Raw genomic sequence first — 22,027 nt, forward strand, 5'->3', positions numbered from 1 at the left:
ATGACATGAGAAAATGCTAATAATAGAATGTTGAATAGAATGCTAGATTTCTAATTTAAAAAAATAGATATGCAACAAGCAACAAAAGTTTACTGTATACACAGGGAACTACAGTCAATATCTCATAATAACCTATAGTGGAAAATAATTTCAAAAATAATACATGTATAAATGTATAGCTAAATCACCTTGCTGTGCACCTGAAACACTAAGTCAACTATACTTCAATAAAATACATATATTAAGAAAAAGAATGCGGAACAAAAAGCAAAATATAAAATGATTTTAACTAAAAAAAAGTAGAGAAAAAATTAGAAGAGCACTGCTATGGGCTGAATTGTGTGCGTGCTCAGTCAGTCGTGTCTGACTCTGTGACCCCAGGGACTGTAGCCTGCCAGGCTCTTCTGTCCATGGGATTTCCCAGGCAAGAATACTGGAGTGGGTTGCCATTTCCTTCTCCAGGGGATCTTCCCGACTCAGGGACTGAATCTGCATCCCCTGCATTGGGAGGTGGATTCTTTACCACTGAGCTACCTGGGAAGTCCATGGACTGAATTGCATCCTCCCAAATTCGTATGTTGAAGCCCTAGCTCCTAATGTGATAGTGTTTAGAGGTGGAGCCTTTGGGAGATAATTAGGTTTGGATAAGGTCGTGAGGGTGGAGCCCTCATATAAGATTAGTGCCCTTATAGAGACACCAGAGAGCTTGCTCTCTCTCTCTCTCTCTCTCTTCCTGCCATGTGAGGACACAGCAAGAAGGCTGACAACTATAAGCCAGGAAGAGAGCTCTTACCATAACTTGACCATGCTGGCAACCTTATCTCATACTTCCAATCTCCAAAACTGTGAGAAAATAAATTTCTGTTGTTTAAGTCACCCATTCTGTGGTTCTCTGTTATGGCAGCCTGAGCTAAGACAAGCATACATCCCTTAAAAACAATGATTACCACCAGGCAACTGTTTACTGCTTCTCTCATGTTTACACATTTAGTTTTTCTACTTATATGAGTGTGTACTATTTTAATTATCAAGAAAACCATTGAAGTTTTGAAGAACAATTTCCTAACATGCCACTTATCATTTAGCCATCATAAATGTGATGTAATTCAAGTAGTGAGACCAGTTTTTCCCATGAGCAGTTCATAGAAAAATCTACCTTTATAACCATGTAATATAACCAGAAAGAATTTTTATTTTCATAAATCTGGCTTAAAATTAATTTCAAATGGGAAACGTGCTAACATATTCAAGAATACTATATCATTAGCAACACAAAAACACTAAGTTTCCAGTATTTCATCATTTCAGAACACCAGCTTGGTAACAGAACATGCCAGAAATCAAACTTCAATTTCTACTGTGTTTAAGCCAGAAAAAAAAAATTCTTTCCCCCAGGATTCTGTATTCAAGTCATCTTGAGATATTCATACTATCATAAATTTGTTCTTCAGTCACGAATGACATTAGATTGTAGTCTTCTCCATGACACCCAACTATTAGTGGTAAAACAGTTAATTTAAGAAAAGATCAGCCATCAACATTATTACTTTTACATAAGAGAAACAACATGAATGGACTTCATATTGGGAAGTTTAACTTCTTGTACAAGACAGTTAAAATGGGCCCCAAGGAACAGACATCAGCCAGTTATTCCTTCCATATCTACTTTCTATATACTGTTTATACCACCCTTCCCAGTACCTAATGGCAAAAATTTTTATTCTGTTTTTGTTAAAAATATTTTTCTTTATACTGAGTGAGTCTATCATTTAGTAACTTACCAAGTCCATAAAGCATCAACTGGAACATTCCAGAATGCAAATCGACAAAAATGTGTAGACACTCTGAATTACCACAGGGCTCCAAGATGGGAACAACAAGAGCTGGAAGTGCAGTCTCTATGGAAGCTGAAAAGTTAAAAATTAATTATATTTCTATCTGAATATCCCCCCCAAAATATATGTATATATTTCTCAGCAAGTAGAAAGAAACCAACTACTGAATGATCTGAATGTTAGAGCAAAGACATAACTTTGCTAACCTAGATTAGTACTATTATGTCAATTAATAACTCAAAGGAAGAATGTAACCTACAAGGTGACCTGAAACAAACATACCCATCCCAAATACTATAGCCAAAAAAAAAACAACCCTCCAAGATTTCTTAAAAAAGGTTAAAATAGCTAGTGAAAATTTAACCTTATCAATGAGGTGTGTTCTAGCTTTGCTTTCAGTCAGTAATTAAGAATAAGCTAATTTTAAGGATTTTCTTTTTGATATGTGTGCTTGATTGCTCAGTCGTATCTTTGCAACCCCATGGACTGTAACCCACCAGGCTCCTCTGTCCATTCTCCAGGGGATTCTCCAGACAAGAATACTGGAGTAGGTTGCCATGCCCTCCTCCAGGGAATCTTCCCAACCCAGGGATTGAACCCAGGTCTCCTGCATTGCAGGTGGATTCTTTACCATCTGAGCCACCGGGGAAGTCCCTTTTTGATATAGTGGGGGAAAAAAGTTGTTTGGTAAATAAAGTATATTTCATTCACAACCTAAATATTTTTAATGCCATTCTTCATAAAGAGAGATTTTTCTGGCAATTAGGGCCCATATATTTAAAAAACATTTGAAAGCTATTAAGCATTATTTATTATATAGGACAAAGTTTTTTCAAGTTATTTATGTACCTTATTTTCAAGTCACAGATAAAATAAGAACAGAGGCAAACTACTAAACACAAATTCCCAATACTCATTCTAGAGTTTCAAAGTATTTCCACCAGGCCCAATTAACTTTCTCCTTAATCTCACAAGTTAACATAACAAAATCCAGTAGGGAAGCAAAGCACTGAAAGCACACCCACCATGTGCTAATCAGACTGATGACCTGCAAAAGGAATATGCTTTCCTGGTTACCACGTTCCTCTAAAACTACAGTGCAGAAGGCAGGCAGGCAGTGAGGAGAGTGGTAATGTAGGCTCAGCCTTTCACCAGGAGTGACTTCTCTATGCTACTTCATTAAAGAAGGGCAAAGACATCTTCCTGTCCACACCATGGGTTCTCAGGAAGAAGCAATGACAAGCTTGTAAGAGTGCTTTGAAAAGCAAAGTGCTCAATAATATACATTATCTGTATCCCTTTCTGAACCAAAGGAAAAAACCAAAACCTCCCGCTATATAATCTGCAACAAGTAAAATGGGAGGTGTTGCCATTGGTACTGTCTATACAAATTACTAAAGCAAAAAAAATTGCAGGAAATATATTTAATCAGATGAAAACTAACTGCTTTCAAGTATATCTAATGTATTTGGATACAAATCTTTAACATGTAGGTCCAGCTTAACACTCACCTAAAAAAAACAAAACAACAGGACAAAAAGGCACAAACAGGAATTTCTTTTACAATATTCTATATTCAGGTTAGCGTGAAAAATTTTAAAAGTGCTTACAGACTTGAAGCAGACTTGCTGATTTTTAAAACACATCTGTAGGTCTTAAATCCTAATAGGATAGGAAGGTATTCTTTAAAGCAAAACTATTTTTAAAGTGTAGTAATGGAGTAAAACTAACTCTTGACAATTGGGATAACAATTATAATTTCAATCTAATTAACAAAATTAAATATTTTTGAAACAACAGGGAATCAGAGAAGAGTACAGAGAACACAGTCCAAAAGATATTAATAGAAAATATGTTCATATGTATCTCTGAACATATTTTATGGTTGCCAGGGTATTTGTCTTTACAGAAAATACTGATAAAACACGTAAGGCCCTGAGCATTTAAAGGCAACAGGTTTTAACAGAGAAACTTATAAAGAGACAATTAAAGGCTGTGAAAGATAACCAGGCTACACACTACTTTTTCCTGCAGCAGGAATACACACACATCTCCTCTTTCATTTCTCCCTGTTTATTGAGGACTAGAAGAATGGACCAATAGACAGTAATATAAAGTGGGAAAACTAAGAGAAGCAATTAAGGCCCATTAGGAATTGCTGTGTGTGGTTCACAGCTTCTGAAACTGATCTCGAGACCCTGAATCTGACGCTGACAGAGGACAACTCGAGGGAGAGCACCCTGGCTTCCTCGAGTCAGGTGATGCTGAGAAGGGGCTGCAGGACAAGTTACCTTTAGTGCCTTACATTGCCTTTTAAAAATTTCTCTCCAAAAGTCTTGCCTACTCTCCCCTAGGACTATCTCACCCCTATCTCCCACCCTCAAGAAACCACACATTACCCCTTGGGCTATCCAAAACCTGCAGTCTGTGCTCTCTCTTAGCCCTTTCTTGAAATGCTCCATTCTCCGAGCAACTAATTTCCTCGGTGTATACTAGTGAGGAGCTGGAAGAAAAGACAGCTAATGAAGGGTGACTGCACTAAGGGATTCCCAGAACAGACTATGGCCCCTTGTCCCAGCAAAGGATCTGACTAAAGCATGCTTTCCCATCACAAAAGCGATCAAGTGAGGTTATGCTGTGTATAAACGCATGAACATGAATTAAAAAAAAAAAAACTTGAGGAGGGAGGGAGGAGGGTTCAGGATGGGAACACGTGTATACCTGTGGCGGATTCAGGTTGATATATGGCAAAACCAATACAATATTGTAAAGTTAAAAAATAAAATTTAAAAAAAATATTAAAAAAAAAAAAAACAAAACTTAAAGCATATGTCCTAAAATGGTGGGTCAGCAGACCTTTTCCTCATTTCCAGAACTGCTCTGATTCAAGTAGGGCTGAGGGGCCCAACCTCACATGCAAGATCCTCCCTCTCCTTCAAAACTTAAGTCTCCAAAGCATCCTTCTCTAACACTGAGGACTCAACAGACTCACGGGGCTTGAAAACCACTGCTATAGTACACTCCTACTAGAATCAGAGATCCAGGAAGCGCCTGGAGTAACACCCTCAAATACAGATGAGGAGAATGAGGCCCAAAGAATTTAAGTGACTTGTTCAAGAATACATGAAGAGCTATACCAACATCTTCTGACTACTCAAGCAGTGATATCACTACAAAGTGCTACTCAAGAAAAATCTTCACAACTTCCTTGAAAAATACACAAAATTATTCCCAGGTAAACACATTTTCAGAGTCCATTTTTCAAAGTAATTTAAATATCCCTCAGGCAATCATGCTGAGTTTTTTTTAACTTACTAAGCCTTGTTTACAGATGACACTAAAGTAAACCAGAGCCTATCAAAAGATCACAAACTCCGATTTTCTACAATCTCAATGATATTATTTTGAAAAAATTGAAATTAAAATTAGAAAAATTAAGATTGTGAAAATACTGTGGGCACAAGGTAATACCAGTCAAAAATAATTGGCGTTGGGATAGTAAATGTTCTCATTATGATACTGGAAACTGTATTCCTAGAATGAAAACACTTACTTTCTAAATGACTGACCGTTCGTCTCCTAACGCTCTGAATATACTAGGTAATTAGAAGATTTTTCACGGTGTGTACACCTGTATTTCTTATTTTGAACTGTTGATATATTAACAATTCAAAAAAAAGTTTTTTGAAGACATGGGATAAATTTAGCTTCATTTCAAAGAGGCATATTTTATAAACACATTATAAATATTTGCAAAGCTGCCTTATTAACCTTTTAGAAGAAAAATTAGAAGAATGAGATTCATATTAAAATGTTAAGTCAGGTTCTGTTTCAAAAAGGAAGTTTTAAGGAGAGTCAATATGCATACATTTCAAAAATAAGGTCAAGCTAAATGAGAAAGAAGAAAGGGGAAAATTAGGACAAGCTTGATAGATCATAAATTAAAAGGCAGAAATGCCCAGCTTTTACAACAAAATCAATACATCAGGGAAAAAAGTCATTTTAAAAAAGACTCTTCATAAAATAAAAGCAGATGCTAATTTAAACAAAAGAAAGACATGCGTGCTAAGTTGCTTCCCGTTAAGCTCCTCTGTGCGTGGGATTCTCCTGGTAAGAATACTGGAGTGGGTTGCCATGCCCTCCCTCCAGGGGATCTTTCCTACCCAGGGATTGAACCCACATCTCTTTATGCCTCCTGCATCAGCAGCTGGATTCTTTACCGCTAGGGCCACCTGGAAAGCCCCAGAAATGTCACTTCAAAAGAACCTACAGTTTTCATTAGCATTGACGCCTCTAAGAATGGCCTTCAGTTCCTGAAGCTTCTGATGAGCTCGTGCATGGACACTGTCAATCAGGAGTTTTTCTATTGATAAATGATCAATCTGCATAAACAAGAACAGAATCGTATGTACAATTCGAACATTTTTACTTTAAAAGTCTGACAGTAGATTACTATGCTTCAAGATACTTCCTTTTAGAACACACTGATGAAGTGTTAACCAATAAAAGAAAGCAAACTTAAACAATGGTATTGATAGCTTAAAGGCTATAGTTAACATCTGGCAAGTATAGATCAAGACACTGTTAATCATAGTTATCACAGTGATTAAATGGCAGATCTTAACAAAAATTAAAGTGGTTATCTGATCTAAATTACAAAATTTGAAAGAATATCTTAAAAATTATACCTTACCATATTAGATGTTAAAACAACCACAACAAACCTATCAGCATAACATTCATTTAAAATAAGTTTCATAAAGGGTTTTAGGAACCATTAGGTATTTTAAAGAATTTGTGCTAAAAGCTTAAGTAGAAATGATGTTACGTTATATTCATTTGATCAAGCCAATATTAAAATATATTAAGTTCTTTTACCTTCATGGCTCTTTCTACTAATTTGGAATCAGAAGCCGGCAAAGGAGGATCATGAAAAATCTGTAAAGGCTTGGAGGCATCATTCTCATCAATTTTAATTGTAACTTTGTGAACAGATGCTGTCCCTGTTTTTCTCCCAAGAACCTGTTGACTAAAGAGAAAAAAGAATATTAAGAATTTTTTACAACAATCTGTTAACTTCTGGAATAAAAGAGAGTCTACTGTGTACCTTATCCAAAGTCTACAACATGGCAGGCACTCACTCTTTGTTGAGGGAATATTAATATTGGGAAGACAGCTATTCTGTAATCCAACACAATATGATCTACTACATTAAAAAACACACACACATAATTAAAAACACATATACACATAAAAAATCCCCAAACAAAACAAACTGTCTCTAAGTGGTGCCTATTCACCTCTGATTCCTTTACAGAAAATGAAAACCAAGCAAAGTTCAAATGGGGAAGAGGATTACAAAACCTTCCCCAGAAGTCTGTAAAAAGTACAATTCAAAATATAACACTGTGACTGGCAAGGATTTTTAAAAAATGATACCCAGTAATTTAACCTACTGGTCTTTTAGCAATCTGGTTTGAAGCCAGAGTAATCTAATCTTTTAAGAATAGTAAGTTTTAGTACAAACAGACAAATATCTACATATTTAAAACATGCCATGTTCTAAGAAAGGTGCTAATTATGGATGTCCTACGTGGTTTAGGATACCATGGGACCTTACCATACAAATTCAGGTTGCTAGATACAAAGAAAATCAGATGCATGAGAGAAAAGGAGAAACAAAGAGAACAAAGAGTATTTACAGTCATTGCATGACCCCAGAATCAACTTTACTTACTTCCAAACTGAGAGGGAGAGGCATTTTCCTGCATGATACCTTTCCACCTGTACAAGGTCTCCCCACCGCTCTCGGATTAACATCAGAGTTTGAGAATGTAGCACTTCTAACTGAAGTGATAAGCAGAAAGAATCTGATGGATCTAGTTAAGCAAATCTAATATATTACTACAACAGCCAAAGAAGTATAAGCAAACTTCATATAACAAATGCTCTATTCCCCAAAAGTTGACCATTATATTTCTCCAGTGATGTATATAAAAGGAGGTGCAATTTGTGACATAATTTTAGAAAAAGGTTTTACATTTAATTTTGAACCAATATAAACAAAACATAAGGTCCAGGTTACCCCTTAATTCATCATAGTTTAGAGAATATGGGTAGACCTAATTTTTTCTCTCCAAAGAGTACTATTTCTACCTCATTATTTAAAATTTTTACCTGCAAAGTCAACAGTAAAATGAAAAGCTTGGTTTAAAAAAAAAAAAAAAGATCTACCATTATTCTTTACACTGGCCAGTTCCCAAGCCCCATTTCCACCCTGAAAGGGTAAGGGAGAGAGTTTAAGCTGCTCCAGTTCAGGACTAGAGGCAAATGGAAACGTGTGTGCTGTGGGGGGGTTGTTGTTTAGTCACTTAGTCGTGTCCGACTCTTTTGCGACCCCATGGACTGCAGCACACCAGTCTCCTCTGTCCATTGGATTTCCCAGGCAAGAATACTGGAGTGGGTTGCCATTTCCTCCTCCAGGGGACCCTTCTGACCCAGGGATCGAACTCACATCTCCCACACTGGCAGGTGAGTTCTTTACCACTGAGCCACTAGGAAAGTGTGTTGGGGGTGGAGGGATACAAATTCTTCACAAATACAGGGCTCAAATTTCAGAAGGATACGCAGGCAGTTGTACATGTCCTGAAGAGGTTTCTCATCAGCAAAGAGCCTAGATTGTACCAGTTGATGGATAAAGTTGATCTGCATACTATGAACCAAGGCTCGCCCATCTTCCATTGGCGGGAAAAAAGGAGGTGGTTACTCAGAAAAGTATCCAGACTGTGTCATAGACCAACTAAGGAAGAGTATACTAACAATAAGTCAAAAAAAAAAAACACTGAAATTATCTATGAATATTACTGATTATACTATAGAAACACTGAAACCTTTGTGGTTAGTAGGGAGTTATGATTATCATAAAATCTGTTTCAAATTACAGGATAAACTGTTAAACACATGTACTATTCTGCAAGAATGTATCAATAACATAAAAACATCCAACATTTAAATCAATACTGATTTAAATCAGTATTTATGATTTACCTCCTGTTTCCTTATCCTCAACTAGAATTTCTAGCTTGAGAAGACGCCACGGAACATCAGGGTCATCTCCCATCACAGTCAAGGTGGCTTCAAATTCTCCTTCAACTCGAAACTTCACTCGGCCATTTGCTTTTAGAAGAAGAAGAAGTCGTCTACTTTGCTGGAAAATAAGCAGCCTCCTCCTGCTAACCTAGAACTTTTTAGTCTTGCTCACAAGAAATCTTAAATAGATTGAAGATTCTTTCATAAGTGTTCAAACAATTCAGTATTTCCTGCATTAACAGTAGCCAGCATCCAGGTCATCGAGAAATCAAAGGCAACTCTTCTAAATATCAAGGAACAATACTGAGGCTCAACTCTAGGACCCAGGCTCTCCTCCAGCCCCAGGTGATCTTGCCCTCTCCTCAGCTTCAAATACCAGCACTGTATTTCCAGATACAGTGAAATGATATGGCACAAATTACAGTTTCAAACACCACCAAAATTGTAGGTAAAGACTTCATAATGATATTTTAAAAGATAAAACTCCCAAAAGCTGATTTTAAAAATATTCTAACAAGTCAATTCTTTAAACATATATTCCAAGCACATACCAACTGTAAGATTTGCTAACTGAGGAGGAAGATCCGTGGTTACAAGCCGATGTCTAAGAATCTGGTTCAGCTGGTGAAGTGTAGCTTGCTTCTCAATTTTGGTAATTGGGTCTGGAGGAATAATTTTATCCTACAAAAATGTTCAAGTGATTTAGAAATAATGTGCAAAGAGACATAATTTTTACCTGCACCTGCCCTAACACAGTACTTTCTTACTTTACCCGAGAGAATCTCAACACTCGTTTCTGCAGTCTACATCCAATAATAGTGACCATTACTATCATGTATTAGAGTGTCAATGATTCCACCAGTCGCCTGGCTAAGATAATAATGCAACAGTCTTTTTCATGCTCTATTTATGAAACCAACTTAATGTCACTAGATGATTTCTACCACTTCTTAGAAGTATAAAATACAATAGCGTCGAGTGAATAAACAACTGCAACAAATTCTATAAAAAACACTTCCAAAAAGCAATTCGTGTGCCATATTTTCACATCTGAAATAGATGTCACCTTTGCAATTCTGTTCACCCTCACCTAAATGAATACATAACTCATTTTGATAGCTACTCATGTTCTGGCTCCAATTTATTTCAACACCTCCCCTCCCCCAAATTTTCATGAGAGAAAAAACAAACTACATGAAGTATTTATTTTAAAACACAGAACAGTTTTTTTTTGGGGGGGGGACTGGGCTATTTATTAATATTCTAGAATCTAATTCCAAAGCCTTCAATTTTGGGGGGGGGGGCAGTGGGAACACACTTACTCTGATGCAGGTTGGCAGCCGTGGATAAGACCCAGTAGTCAGCACATCAATAGCATATGGGATGGCAAAACTAGGCAGGCGTGCATGGACCAGAGCGTCTCTAGCTAACGAGGCCAGGCGATCCGCAGTGTCCACAAACAGGATGGCTTGCTGATCTAAGAAGCTTGAGATCATCTTTAAAGCAAAAGGTAAACGCATTAAGCTTCCTTGAAAACTAGCCACTTTTCACTTCATATATCATTTACTGATTACAAAGTAAATCTTAAGAAATAATATAGCTTTTCCATACGTCAAAATATTTCATCAAAAAATTTCCCAGTAATTTGAGGAAAGAAGAAATCGTTTTAAAACCAGTCATATTCTATCAATTTAAATAAAAGGTTTCCCAATTCATTTCTCCATCCTTAACATTACACATACATATGACAAGTCAGGAAAAATAAATAGACTGAAATGCTTTTTCTCTTACAGATTTCTAGAGTTGACTGGTAATAAAGTAGATATAAATGCATGGACTCCTGGACCCAGACTGCCTTGGTCTCAATTTTAATTCTGCAATTTATTAGCCCTGTAACCTTGGACAAGTTACTTTCCCTCTGTGCCTCTGTTTTTTCAATATAAAATGGAGATGGTTTTCTCCCTCTCATAAGGTTGTTCTGAGGATTAAGAGTTTATGCATATGAAACCTTTAGAACATATAAAACACTCAGTAAACATTGCCCATTATGAGATCTAGGCCAACTTCATCCTGATACAGAAAACCTTTCCATCAGTTCTCTACTCAATGCATTTCACAAGTGTGCCTAAACTAACAGAGTTCATCCAGAAGCTGAAAACTAATTCCTTTTGGAACAATACTTAAAAGTCTTTTGTGTCTTTCAAATAGGGGAAGCCGCACTCTATCTTCAAGCTGAACACTGCAAACCATATCAATTAGTCTTCATATCTCCAAATTCCTGACTTACCATCCCTAGTCCACTGCTTGGAAATGGTCCAGTTTATCAGTGGTCAACTTAAAATATGGTATCCAGAATTAATAACACATCAGGCTCACACAATGCCCTACATTTTCTCAGCATTCCCACACTTATTATCTGATTTTTACAACTCTAAGAAATAGACAAAAACAGTTAATTACCATCACCTTAGAGATGAAAAACTTGAGGCTGACGTTTCTACATTTGCTCAAAGATAGTCAATAATCAGAGAAGCTGGAAACAAAAACTGTTTTTTCTAACTCTTCACTGAAGACCAGCATAGCCCTGTAGAAATGCTACCTTCCATGACTAGTAAAATGGGAGTCTATAAACACCACCAACACTAACTTCTAACATCAGGAGCCACGACACTGTTACCACACAGCAACCCTGAAGTTAACTAAAAGGCCTTGATCTTCTGTGCATCAATCTCCTTCAAGCAAGGTCCCCTTTCCCATCCTGAACCTGAAGCATGACTCTACTCTGATTAGAACATATTTAAAACCATTTTGAATCCTGCTTCTTTCAACTTCTGCTGATAAACAAAATGATAAACAAAATGCAGTAGATCCATACAATTCAGCTATAAAAATGAAGTACTGATACACGGTACAACATGGAAGACCCTTGAAAACATTATGCTAAATGAAAGAAGACAATCACAAAAGACCATATATTATGATTCCATTTATATGTAAATATTCAGAAGAGGCATATCTATAGAGACAGCAGAGACTGCTTAGGGCTGGGGGGTACTTCGGGTGACAGTTAAAGGGTAACAATTTGAAAATTTTCTAAAACTGACTGTGGTGATGGTTGCACATATCTGTCAATATACTAAAAACCACTGAATTGTACACTTTTTTATTATTGTTTTTTGGCCACACCACATAGTCTGTGGGATTTTAGTTCCCTGACCAGGGATCGAATCTGCGCCGCCTGCAGTGGAAGTGCAGAGTCCTAACAACTGGACCACCAGGAATTCTCAGAATTGTACGTTTTAAATGGGCAGCCTGTATGGTATGTGAATTGTACCTCAATATTGCTTTGGAGAGAGATTTTTCTTTTTCTTAGCTAGAACATTATACAGATTGTTTTACCATTAATCAGAGTTCTATAAACCATGTATTTATACGCTCAGCTAAACACTTAATATGTCTGGCATGGCTAAAAATCATTATCTATTAAGAACCTCTAATGAGTCTAGTTAAATAATCATTAAGTTGAGAACACCAAGTGTCAATATGTGAATAATCCTCTAATTCTCCAGTTAATGGACTTTATTCTTGACAAAAGCACAACGGTATCTACAGTCACAAAAATATTGAAACATTATGTATAAAGTTCAATATGAGACTTTATTCAGAATATGACTTACTGTGACACACAGTTCAAAAAACTAACAGGAAAATACTATGAATTAATGAAAGATGAATACAATATGGCTCAATATCAAAACCAAGAGTTTTAGATTTTGCTTGATATTATTTTATCAACATACAGCTCAGTAGTATCAAACAGGTAATTTAAAGACCCATGGTATAATTAGGGATTTAACACTGGATTTGAAAAACTGAACATCTACATTTTATATACTTCAGTAATACCTAATTCTTCACTGAAAGTTTTAATATCTTTAGGAAAAGATAACCCCAAATTAACTATTGAAAAGAAACCTTGGGACTTTTCAGAAATACTATACCATGCTTCTTCATTTTGACCAAAATAGATTCATTAGGCTTGGTGCCCAAATTTCCAAAAACAATGAAACGAATTGTAAACTTTCTGATGAATAAGCTTAAAATAAGCCAGTTTATTCATCTTTACATTCACCTTTATTTAAAAAAGTATTCTTTGAATGATGTTTTACAGTGTACAAAAGACTTTCTGTCTACAAACTTAAATTTACCAAGGAAATCAACAGACAGATGAATAAATAAAAGGACTTTTCCCCCATTAAAAAAAACTCAATATATGGTACAAGATACCCCCTCTTTGACCAATGTTATATAGAAGGATGATATCAACTTACTCCTAGAGACAAAAAAATCTGTGGCTAGAAATAAGTCTTCTTTTAACTTTCAAAAAATATATTATTCTAGAATTTTAAGTTCTCAATTTCTTCATAACCTCTTTTCCTTTCACTTTAGCAATTTTCACATAAGCTTTCTAATGATAGGGGAACTTAGTGAAACTGAAGATATCAAATGCACTGGGCTAAAATTGAGGAGACATTTCAGAAAGTCATGGGCAGAAATACAATTGTGTTATAGATTTCTTTCTGAAGTGAAACTTTATGGAATATGCAAACCCTAATAAATCTCTAAATACAGCTACTATCAAAATATTTCAACTTAGCTTGTCAGGTGCAAAAAATAAATTACCTCTACACTGAGTAGCTGATTTTAATTTATCTAGGAAACCTGGCAAATTCAGAATTTGAAAATGATCTGAATATAATTTACCCAGTGTAAGCTTTTTCTGAACTTGCACCTATAAAAACTGATAAAACTTTTAAATGTCATTACATAACTGAATGGGAAAAAAGAATCTGAGCATCAGTGTCAAGTTCACTTAGAGAATCTATCCACTTTTCCTACCGTGGCTAGAAGGCTACTTGACCTTGCAGAGCTGGATCTGGAGAACTAACTTCAATTAATGTGGATTAATACATGCTCTCATCATTTTAGGATTTTATTCATTTTATTATAATTACCCTTTCCAATATGAACTCCTTAACCCTTCTTGAATATAGCTTAAAACTTTTGAGGGGGGTGTGTGTGGTGGGCATATTTTAGCATCTTTGGTAAACTTCACTACAGGTCACCCTTTTGAATTCAAAAAAGTGACCCAACAGTCAAAAGACCACGAGCTTCTTGAGGGCAGGGACTATGCCTTATTCGAGTCTCAATCCACCATGTCTTTATGCCTCGTGTGCAATAAAGGTCTGGAGAATGAACAGATGAATAAACAAGTATGTTAGTTGCTCAGTCATGTCTGACTCTTTGCGACCCCAAAGACTGTAGCCCACCAGGCTCCCCTGTCCATGGAATTCTCCAGGCAAGAATACTGGAGTAGGTAGCCATGCCCTTCTCCAGGGCATCTTCCCAACCCAGAAATCGAACCTGGGTCTCCTGCTTTGCAGGTGGATTCTTTACTGTCTGAGCCACCAACGAAGCCCCAATAAATAAATAAAGCGACAAATAAATGCTATCGTCAGTTCTGTGGCCCTGAAAAAGCTATTTAACTTCGAGGAACCTTATTTCCTTATCTGTAAAATAAGAAGAGAATTCAGACTCTGCCACTCTCAAAGGGTTGTCAAGAAATCAAGAGGCAAAATTTAGGGAATACTTTGTAAACTCTAAGAAATCATACAAATGTAAACTAACCATTTTCCCCCTTTACATCCAGTCTCATATTTAATGTCTCCAAATATGGTCTACTCTTTTTTTTCTGATTAGGTGTCCATAAACAAAAAATAAGTTTCTACAGATACATACTATATATTATCATACAGAAATGATTACTCACATAAGTAATGCCTCCAAAAACCTATCAGCAGATATGTTACAGTTAAAATTAGAAACTATGCCTATTACAAGTTAACATTCCAAAACGTTATTTTATATAAAATAAAGTCAAAAGTTTAACTCACCGCACATTTTTCCACTTTGCCAGCATTATTAGCCCATTTTACTAAAGCTAAAAGTCGAACAAAGAGTTGGCGTGTCCGGCTAGCAAACTGCACTATTTCTATTTTCCTTTAAAACAAAACAAAACAACTCTTAATGAATCAGCATATTTGAAGGAGTATTTCACAATTAATTTCATCTGAGCTAAAATATGAATCAATCTGTTTACAACCATTACAATGAAAGAACCCACCTAAAATATTTATCTAAATATGAATTATTGTCACATTTTGTATACCACCTGCATATGCCTCATTTTCTACCTCAGAATAATAAATCCAATAGAATGCTTAGGCAATGAATCACAGGTTATAATTAATTTTATACTACAATAAAAGTTGTTTACTAAAATATACTATATTCACAAATATAAAATTATTATATAGGAGTTAACTGGGTCACAAAGGGAACGAAATTATGCTTTGAAATCCAAGGAGTAAGCGTCTTTTAATTTCATGGCTGCAAACACCATCTGCAGTGATTTTGGAGCCCAAAAAAAATAAAGTCTGACACTGTTTCCACTGTTTCCCCATCTATTTCCCATGAAGTGATGGGACCAGATGCCATGATCTTAGTTTTCTGAATGTTGAGCTTTAAGCCAACTTTTTCACTCTCCTCTTTCACTTTCATCAAGAGGCTTTCTAGTTCTTCTTCACTTTCTGCCATAAGGGTGGTATCATCTGCATATCTGTGGTTATTGATATTTCTCCCGGCAACTCCCGGCAATCTTGATTCCAGCTTGTGCCTCTTCCAGCCGAGCGTTTCTCATGATGTACTCTGCATAAAGTTATGACCAACCTAGATAGCATGTTGAAAAGCAGATATTACTTTGCCAGCAAAGGTCCGTCTAGTCAAGGCTATGGTTTTTCCAGTGGTCATGTATGGATGTAAGAGTTGGACTGTGAAGAAAGCTGAGCGCCGAAGAATTGATGCTTTTGAACTATGGTACTGGAGTCCCTTGGACTGCAAGGAGATCCAACCAGTCCATCCTAAAGGAGATCAATCCTGGGTGTTCATTGGAAGGACTGATGCTGAGGCTGAAACTCCAATACTTTGGCCACCTTATGCAAAGAGCTGACTCATTGGAAAAGACCCTGATGCTGGGAGGGATTGAGGGCAGGAGGAGAAGGGGACGACAGAGGATGAGATGGCTGGATGGTATCACCGACTCAATGCACATGAGTTTGGGTGAACTCTGGGAGTTGGTGATAGACAGGGAGGCCTGGCGTGTTGCGATTCACAAGGTCGCAAAGAGTCGGACACGACTAAGTGACTGAACTGAACTGAACCTTTTTGGTAAAAGAAGTGAAAAGCCTCTTACCAAAGCTTGAAACTGTATTATTTCTACAAAAGCAAGGGTCCATTTCTCATCTGGCAGGAGCATGATTTATAAAACTGAATGAAGAGCTTAACTACGCAACTCCTTACCAAACTAATTTCAGTGAAAAGCCTGGATATTAAATTATCCAAGCAAAGTTAAAGAAAGCACTAAAAATAAAAGCTAGGTCTGTCCATATTTATTTTTATGCTATATCCACTACAATGCTTTTTCTCCCAATAACAGTATTTTTATCCTTTCCTCATAAAGCCTTAAAAGCTTTACACCAAAAGCTTTATGTTGTCAATCAGCATGTTAGCTAGACCTTGCAACTTCATGTCGGCTACAAAACTGATAATCCTACCTTTCATGATTTACCTTAAGACACACAAAAAATATTCAACGGGTCAGGACTGATGACAGGCCCCAGAAAGACTCAAGCTCCCTCCAAGTGGACTCTGATATATTAATCTTAGTATAGCTATTCAACGACCTACAGATCCAACCCGTACCTCTGCATCTCCGCAACAGTAACCCCACAATGCAATGCACCAAAATGAAACCTGCTGCTGCAACATAATCCTGACTGAAGACCAGAGTCTAGCTCCTATTAAGAGCATACATAGCCCACAAACAACCTGAAAAGCTTCCTGAAGATTCAGCCTGCAATATGATTACTGGTAGTAGAAAGAATCCAGGACACTGATAAAATTATGACTCTCTGCCAATATCTGTGAAGGATCCTTAGAGATAAAACAAGGAGAGTGCATCACAGGCAAGACTGGGACATGCAGAAATGCTAAATGTACACTCACATCTGCAGTCCCTCAGTGCTGGGAGCATCTGTGCTCTCACTCTTAACTCAGCAACAGCTTACAGAGGAAGTGAGGTCTCCTCTCCTCTCCCATCTGCAGTCCCTCAGTGCTGGGAGCATCTGTGCTCTCACTCTTAACTCAGCAACAGCTTACAGAGGAAGTGAGGTCTCCTCTCCTCTCCCAAAGCAAATATATTTGTCTACTATGAACTCCATTTGCCAGATGAGCTCCTCTACTGGAAAGGAGACATACCCTTTTGTAAACTACTTTTACATGTTTTTTTCCTTGACACCACGCTGTCTCGGGTGACAGGCAGCAAGAGTTGGTTCTCCAAGGCCCAGTTTCCCTTTCTACCCCAGAGTGGACAGAACACATCCCGATTTTCATTTCCTTCCTTTAAAATGGACCAGCCAAACCATAACACAGGTATACTTCAAGGTAGAGGTCTCATTTACCTCTATCTTTTCGATCTCTGTCGAATTCTATCAAAAAGGTCATTGGGAGTGGGGGGTGGAGCATAGTCACTAACAATGCTAAAATTCACCCAAGTGATTTGGTATTTAAAAAAAGATCAACCAAGGAGTGTAAGTAGTGCCAAAGATAGAGTCAAGTAGACTATACTGTAGCCACAATTAAAATCTCCATCACCTGATATCTTTCAAACCTTAATTTATCTTGTTCCCTTGGACTGTGGAAATGAACTAGCATTTAGTTATGTCTTAAGCCCCAACCTCCAAGTGAATCAAAATTCTCTTAACTATAAATCAGTAATAGCAGTAGGCAAATGTCCATTCTCCAAAGATATCTAATAGTACTCTTGCCTGGAAAATCCCATGGACAGAGGAGCCTGGTGGGCTGCAGTCCATGGGGTCACTATGAGTCGGACTCAACTGAGCGACTTCACTTTCACTTTTCACTTTCCTGCATTGGAGAAGGAAATGGCAACCCACTCCAGTGTTCTTGCCTGGAGAATCCCAGGGATGGGGGAGCCTGGTGGGCTGCCGTCTACGGGGGTCGCACAGAGTCGGACACAACTGAAGCGACTTAGCAGTAGCAGTAGCAGCACCACTGTAGAAAATGAGAAATGACCAACCAGCTATCTCCATTTAGTTCTCTATCTTCTGCATCTTTTACCCCCTGAGGCACTTGACCTGGTCAGTTTCTAGAAGACAAGGTCCAGAGCTGGCCACATACCAAGAACTGTCAAGGATACGGAAATTACACTTCCCAGGGCGTCTTAAGCAAATGCTGTGAGAAGTCACCCTAGGCTCTCTGGGCCTAGGTTCCCGGTCCACAATCCCACTACCCATACCTACACATATCTCCCCCCACACTCACTCTCACACTCACATACACTTACTCACTCACTCATAGATATATCAACACAGATTTAAGGTTTTTTTCATACTCACCTTTCCACATCAGATTTCCTTGGCAGCCTAAGAAGAAAAAAAAGAAGTTGACTAAATATATGCACATCTTCATCAAAGTATGATTATGGCCTTTACTTTTACTCTACTAAAATTTAGCATTTCAGAAAAACTGGACAAATAGCCACTATAGGCTTGTGCGGCTCCACTCATAACTTTTCTAAGTTTTCAGTGATATAACTACAAAGGAAAAACTAACAAAGGAACATTTCTCTCCATTCAAAGTTCTTCAAAAGATACTGCACAAACCTCAAACATTAAAAAATAGCCCAAGTCTTATTAGCACACTACATCACAGAGAAGTCAAAGAAAATCTTCTTTTAAGACCAAATGGTCATGAATACAAGGTACTACTTAGTCGCGAGCCTCTCTAAATTCAACAGAACCTTGCTTCCAAGCACCAGTCCCTTCATGCTTTGTTATGGTGGGTTAAACTAGGCATGGGAAAGGGCCAGTGTCAGCCAAGGATTATACAGCAATTATGATGTCGCTTGGTGAGATGCATAAGATTATTTTCAAACAGCTCCAGGAAAATGTTGATTTCTTTTTTGCTAGTTCTGCAGTACTGACAGCCAGCAACCAATGTCACCATTTCCCTGATAAACTATACCATTTAACACTCTCATATCCACTGATGCTTAGAAAGGTCCTGATCTGCTTCCTGAATCACCACATTCTCCACGGTTCAAGATTCAAAAGCCTGAACTCTAAAGCCTCCCCTACATTGGATCCATTCTTGAAGAACACATACTGAGCCATTTAAGATGCTCTTTTCCCACTGACATGCCACAGGTGCAGAGAAACTAAAACCACCTCCAGAGATTCACGGTACAAGGAAGAGGAACTATTAAAATGAGCTCTGGCTTACAGTTACCTACAGTTCTTAGTGTAGACAGTGGGATGGAAGCTCAAGTTATGATTCAAGTGACAAAAGAAACTGGGTAGGAGTTGGAAGGGCCAGCAGATCAGAGGATGAAGCAAAAATTAAGGCCTTATTATGATAAGACTGTAAGTAAAAGCAGTTGCTGCCAAGTTCCTATGTCTGTGAAAGACTCAGAAGACACTCCTTGAGAACTCTCCCTTGTCCTTAAGAGAGGAGACAATGAGAACCACGGATGCTTGTGTGCATGTGTGAGAGAGAGAGAAAAAGAGAAGAGCAGAGTCTTCGGGGGCAGAAAGAACAGGAATCATTGTTTCAGCTCTTGCCCCTTGTCCCTAAGACCCTAAAAGGATCTTTTCCTGCCAGAGGTGGTATCATTTCAGGGACAAAGGATAGGTTTTGCTGTCTGCATCCCCTTCTCCCCAGTTCCTCCTCATCTATTTAAAATTCCTTTATGGATGACAAGTCCACCACTTGGGGCAAGAGCCCGAAAGTGCAGTAAGTCACAAAAACCTTATTTACACCAAAGTGTGTAAGATTCTAGCATTTTCTGATTTCAATTAAAAAAAAAAAAAAAGGTTTTTAAAAAGTAGAACCTAAATCTCTTATAAAAAAAAATCACAGCAGAATGTAAACTCTAAGATAAGAGCATGTACATGGGTGAGGGAAGGGCAGGAGGAAATGAACAAGCAAAAGAAAAAAATTTAGAAATCTGGGGCCAAAAACAAACCACCTTTCTTACTTTCAATACTCCACAAACATCAAATGTGGCAGAAATCAGACTCATAAAGTATACCTTGAACACTGGTTTTATACTAATACATTAATCCTGACAGTTTCTACCTGGAACAAGGAAAAATACATGATCTAGGAACTTATTCCTAAATCTTTTTTTGGTGACCACAAATCAAACGAGAAAAAAGTTATTTTATATACCTATGTATCAAGAACAACAGTGAATTTTCCCCTTAAATTCTCCATGGTCTACAATGGAGGAAACGGAAACAGCAACCCATCCCAGTATCTTGCCTGGGAAATCCCACGGACAGAGGAGCCTGGTGGGCTACAGTCCGTGGGGTCGCAAAGAGTCGGACACGACTTAGTGACTAAACAACAACTAAACAAAGGCGGTAAGGGAGAGAAGACACATCATGTAGGACCTTACAGGTAGACCACAGTCTTGGTTTGCTCAAGACAGTCCCAGTTCATGCCTGTTGCTCTGACATAGTTGTTAATAGCACCACCTTTCATGTTCAAAAGCATCCTCATCTGGACCATAAACTTCATGATCACTCTATTGGTGACTATAAAAAGTTTTTTACTCTGAGATGGGGAACCATGGGAAAGTTGTGAGTAAAAATAAGTTTTAAAAGGATCATCCTGGCTATTTCATGAAGGAAAAACCAGAGAGGGGCAAGGGTAGCAGCACAGGTACCAGTTAGTGAACCACTGCAGTCACAGGAGCAAAGGATGAACGCTTGATGGAGCGGGTGAAAAGTGCTGGGATTCTGAAGCCAGAGATGACAGAATTTACTGATGTGCGATTGGAAGAAAGAGGAGGCAATAATTAACTCCAAAATTCCTGGCCTAAGCATCCAGAGGAAGAAGAGAGAGAGTACTTAGTGAGACAGTAAAGTTTTTTGGTGGGGGGAGGATTGCATGGAATCAGGAGTTTGGTTCTGGACTTGGTCCGTTGAAATGTCCCCTATGTCCAAATGACAGAGCCTGTGGATAGAGTCTGCAGCTCAGTGGAGAGGTCTGTGCTGGAGAGATAAGTGTAGGAATTATCCTCATACAACGTGTGCAAGACTAAACCTATGTACTTATTCTACAGCAATAAATATTTCTTTTTTCATAACCAAGTGCTCAAACAGAGGAACACAAGAATTTCTACAAATGCCCTATGGAAAGATAAATTATACAAATTACACACCACAGATAGTGGCAGTTTTCAACATTTTCCCATAGCTATACATAGGATGGGTACATGAGATTTTTCTCATGGCTACTCAAATTCTTATATGAGAGCCAACGATAAACGGTGTAGAGAAGTATACCACCATAATCTAATCATGACAGCTATTTAATTTCCTCATTAGACAGGGGTAGGCTTCTTTCCATCCCCCTCAATAAAGTATATAAAAATTCTCAGAATGATGTTTTACAGGGATAAGTGGAACCTCTTATTAGTCATCTGCAAAAGAATATTTTAACAGTCTCTAGCAACAAATTACTGTGACACTTCACAGCCTCATACGTATACAAATGTACTTCAACTGAATACACTGGAGTCTACTAAAAGATAAAAATGAATCTAGCTGAAAACTAGTCTTACTTTCTCTGAACCTAGATTTTAAAAATGTTAAACAGTAATTCAACTATATATACCCCTAAATTTCATAGGGTCTTTTCTTCACACACCTGAAAATCATTACAGTGTATTCTGATCCTATCCTGAGGGGATTAACACTCTAATCATATCCCAAGGCATTTTACTGCTAACTTGGTGATTTATAAACTCCCCTCATACCCCATGAGACAATAACAGCAGGCTAGTTACCAAAAAAACCTTTACTTACACTACATGTGTTAAGACTTCAAACAGTCTCAAACATTCCAGGAAAACAAACTTGGAATCCAACATTTTGCATTATTTTACATACATCTCC

At 37.6% G+C, this 22,027-nt stretch overlaps 1 protein-coding gene across 3 annotated transcripts in view; it reads right to left on the minus strand.

Annotated features, from left to right (window-relative positions):
• Positions 1–22,027, minus strand: part of MED14 (mediator complex subunit 14) — a 176,556-nt gene that overhangs the window by 39,020 nt on the left and 115,509 nt on the right. For all 3 annotated transcript variants that reach the window (XM_027535242.1, XM_027535240.1, XM_027535241.1), the window contains exons 2-11: positions 18,461–18,487; positions 14,879–14,984; positions 10,247–10,420; positions 9,476–9,605; positions 8,883–9,011; positions 8,462–8,569; positions 7,573–7,705; positions 6,714–6,864; positions 6,106–6,217; positions 1,782–1,907 (exon numbers count right to left, since the gene is read on the minus strand). In XM_027535242.1, coding sequence (XP_027391043.1) covers positions 1,782–1,907; positions 6,106–6,217; positions 6,714–6,864; positions 7,573–7,705; positions 8,462–8,569; positions 8,883–9,011; positions 9,476–9,605; positions 10,247–10,420 — 1,063 coding nt within the window. In that variant the 5' untranslated portion in view covers positions 14,879–14,984; positions 18,461–18,487. The remainder of the gene's footprint in view (positions 1–1,781; positions 1,908–6,105; positions 6,218–6,713; positions 6,865–7,572; positions 7,706–8,461; positions 8,570–8,882; positions 9,012–9,475; positions 9,606–10,246; positions 10,421–14,878; positions 14,985–18,460; positions 18,488–22,027) is intronic.

Source organism: Bos indicus x Bos taurus, chromosome X (genome assembly GCF_003369695.1).
Source record: "Bos indicus x Bos taurus breed Angus x Brahman F1 hybrid chromosome X, Bos_hybrid_MaternalHap_v2.0, whole genome shotgun sequence".
NCBI lineage: Eukaryota > Metazoa > Chordata > Mammalia > Artiodactyla > Bovidae > Bos > Bos indicus x Bos taurus.